Consider the following 2,537-nt stretch of genomic DNA (forward strand, 5'->3'; position numbering starts at 1 on the left):
ACACCCACTCGTGGGACCCCCCCTCCAAAACCAAAAGCGTTTCTCTTTGCAGGGAAACGAGGGTGTCCCCCCCCTCACCTGGCACAGGAGCCCCCCAACCCACCCCAACACCAACCAATGCCACTTACAGCCACCCCACGTCCACACGAAGGACTCTCCTGCTGCAGCCATGCCAGCTCCTCCAAAGCCCCACAGCGAGGTGGTGGTGGTGGGGGGGGTGCTGGTGCCCCCCCAGCTGCAGCAGATCTTCATCAGCTGGTAATTAGTGGGCTCAGCTGCAGGGGAGCAGCCACAGCCCAGCTGGGGAGAGCCCAGCCCTCGTTGGGGCACTGGGGGGGTACCCAGGTCCTGTGCCCCATCCCAGGGAGGGATTTCCCCACATCCTTAGGTTTTTCCTCGGAAAGAGCCCACCCCACGGCAGGGGGGGTCTCCTCCCTGCACAGCACCCGGCAGGGACGAGGCGTCGGGATGAGGGTGGTCTCCCCCGAGGGAGGGGAAAACCCCCAGGTCCTGGACACAGGCAAAAACCGTCGCTGTTGAGATCAAGGATTTATTTACACGTCAAAGGAAAACTCTCACCCAGAGTCACGGGAGGAGGAAAAAAAATAACAAATCAAAGCAACCCAAAGGACCCAGCGATTCGCCTCCCGAACACAACCGCTGGTGCTCCCCGGTGCTCCGGCCACCCCCGGGGCAGCCCACGGCCTTCTCTCCTTCTCCCAGAGGAGAAACTGAAGGCATCATTCTTTTTTTCTCTTTTTTTTTCTCTCTTTCTCTCTCTCTCACAGTTATCTGTGCCACGGAAAACACAATCTGAACGTAAAAAGCGCCTTTTCCCAAGAGAGCTGCCCCGGCGCGGGGGGCTCAGGGGGCACCCCTGGCTCTGCCACGGGGGGAGGCCCCGGGGGGCTGCGGGGTCAGTACTCGTCCAGGGTGTCTGCCCGGGGCACGCAGAGACCCCGCTCCTTCAGCGCCTGCACCTTCAGCTTCTCCGACTCCTGCTTGGCCTGCTGCTCCACGCGCTGCTCCTCCAGGATCTCCTCGATGGAGACCTGCTGCAGGGGGGTATCGCTCTCCTTCTCCAGGTCCTGCAGGAGAAACCGTCCCTTCAGCAGCCGCCGCCGTGACCCACAGCCCTGCTCCTGGGGGGGCTCCGGGCACCGCTCCCCACGGGGCACCTCGGGGATGAGCCGATGTCACCTCCGCCGAGCAGTGGCCGGTCTGGAGGGGCTTAAAATCCAGCAGAAATGGCAAAGCTCTGGGGCAGATCTGCAGTCCCATCTCCACCGGGATGTTAACATCCCCCCATTGTGTGCTTGGGCTCCGGTGACGTCCTGGAGTTCCCTACAAGCCCCTGGTGCTCCCGGGGACAGTGGGGATCATGGTGCCACCACCGTGCTCCATCGCTCTTGCCAAGGTCACCGGAGCAGGAGGCTTCCCGAGGTGGGGACCAGCCACGGCAGGGGTTGCCCCCCAGCTCTGGGCTCTCTCAAAAGCAGCCCAGGGTTTTGTCCTGGGAATTCTCATGTCCCCCTGGGTCAGGGCCCACGGGAGGGGGCACCTGGGCTGAGCTCAGCCCAAGGGCCAAAGCCAAAGCAGGTGAGATGGTGCTCCGCTCCTCCCGAGCCCATCCTGGATGGTGTCCCCGGCTGCCGAGCCCACAGGGAGGTGACAGCCCCACAGCTGCTAACGACCCCCTCCACACGCACCGGGGCTCCCCCACATCTCCCTCCGCTTGTCACGTTACCCCCCATGAGCCTCTTACTTACTATCTCCCCCAGCAGCACAACGTTCTCCCCTCTCACAACAAAGATGCCCCGAGGGATGTCCCCATACTTCTTGCCCACGTGGATGCGCTCCACGGTCTGGTGCAACACCAGGTTTGCTGCAGCGATCGAGAGAGAGAGAGAGAGAGAAAATAATCCCCCGTTTTGCCATGTTTTCCAGCTCTGAGGAGCTTCTCATCCCCCCAGCCGGGCAGAAAACCGGGAGAACCAACAGCACCGGCCCCCTCACGCCTCCGAGCTGGACCACCGCAGGCACCGACCACCATCCCGGCTGAAAAGTGATGGATGTAGCACCTCAGGAGCAGCAGGACCAGCTTCTGTCCCCCCCCAGCAGGCAGCGAGCCCGGACCACCAGGGCCCAAGCCCCCCCGGGCACCAGGTGCCGACGGCAGCGGAGAAGACACCGGCATCTTCGGTGCTGCAGGTTCTGGGCAAGGACCACGGCACTCGGCCGTGAGCACCAGCATCACCCCTCTGCGTGTCCTGGGCTGTTTGTGCCCAAAAAAAGAGGCGGCGGAGCATCCGTGGGGAAAAGCAGCCGGTTCTGGGGGATGTCCCCGTGAAGGACCAAGCCCGGTGGGACACGGTTCAATCCACGACCCAGACACGCTCTGAAAATCAATGATCTACTATCCCACTGCTCCACGCACAACTAAACCCTTTTCTTTCACACCCCGTGCTGGTCTCAGCCCAGGGGAGGTGCTCGGGGCCGGGGGCTCCTCACCCCGGGGGTCACAACCCCCCCCCCCC

At 63.1% G+C, this 2,537-nt stretch overlaps 2 protein-coding genes across 2 annotated transcripts in view; both read right to left on the reverse strand.

Moving 5' to 3' along the window:
* LOC106897641 (G protein-coupled receptor kinase 5-like) overlaps window positions 1-171 on the reverse strand; it is a 25,487-nt gene extending 25,316 nt beyond the window's left edge. The window contains exon 1 of the mRNA XM_014958404.1: window positions 129-171. Coding sequence (XP_014813890.1) covers window positions 129-171 — 43 coding nt within the window. The remainder of the gene's footprint in view (window positions 1-128) is intronic.
* A 359-nt stretch (window positions 172-530) lies between these two features.
* The window catches only part of LSM1 (LSM1 homolog, mRNA degradation associated), a 3,327-nt gene continuing 1,320 nt past the window's right edge, over window positions 531-2,537 (reverse strand). The window contains exons 3-4 of the mRNA XM_014958405.1: window positions 1,770-1,957; window positions 531-1,088 (exon numbers count right to left, since the gene is read on the reverse strand). Coding sequence (XP_014813891.1) covers window positions 918-1,088; window positions 1,770-1,957 — 359 coding nt within the window. The 3' untranslated portion in view covers window positions 531-917. The remainder of the gene's footprint in view (window positions 1,089-1,769; window positions 1,958-2,537) is intronic.

This window comes from Calidris pugnax, unplaced genomic scaffold (genome assembly GCF_001431845.1).
Source record: "Calidris pugnax isolate Ruff unplaced genomic scaffold, ASM143184v1 scaffold280, whole genome shotgun sequence".
NCBI classification, from domain to species: Eukaryota; Metazoa; Chordata; class Aves; order Charadriiformes; family Scolopacidae; genus Calidris; species Calidris pugnax.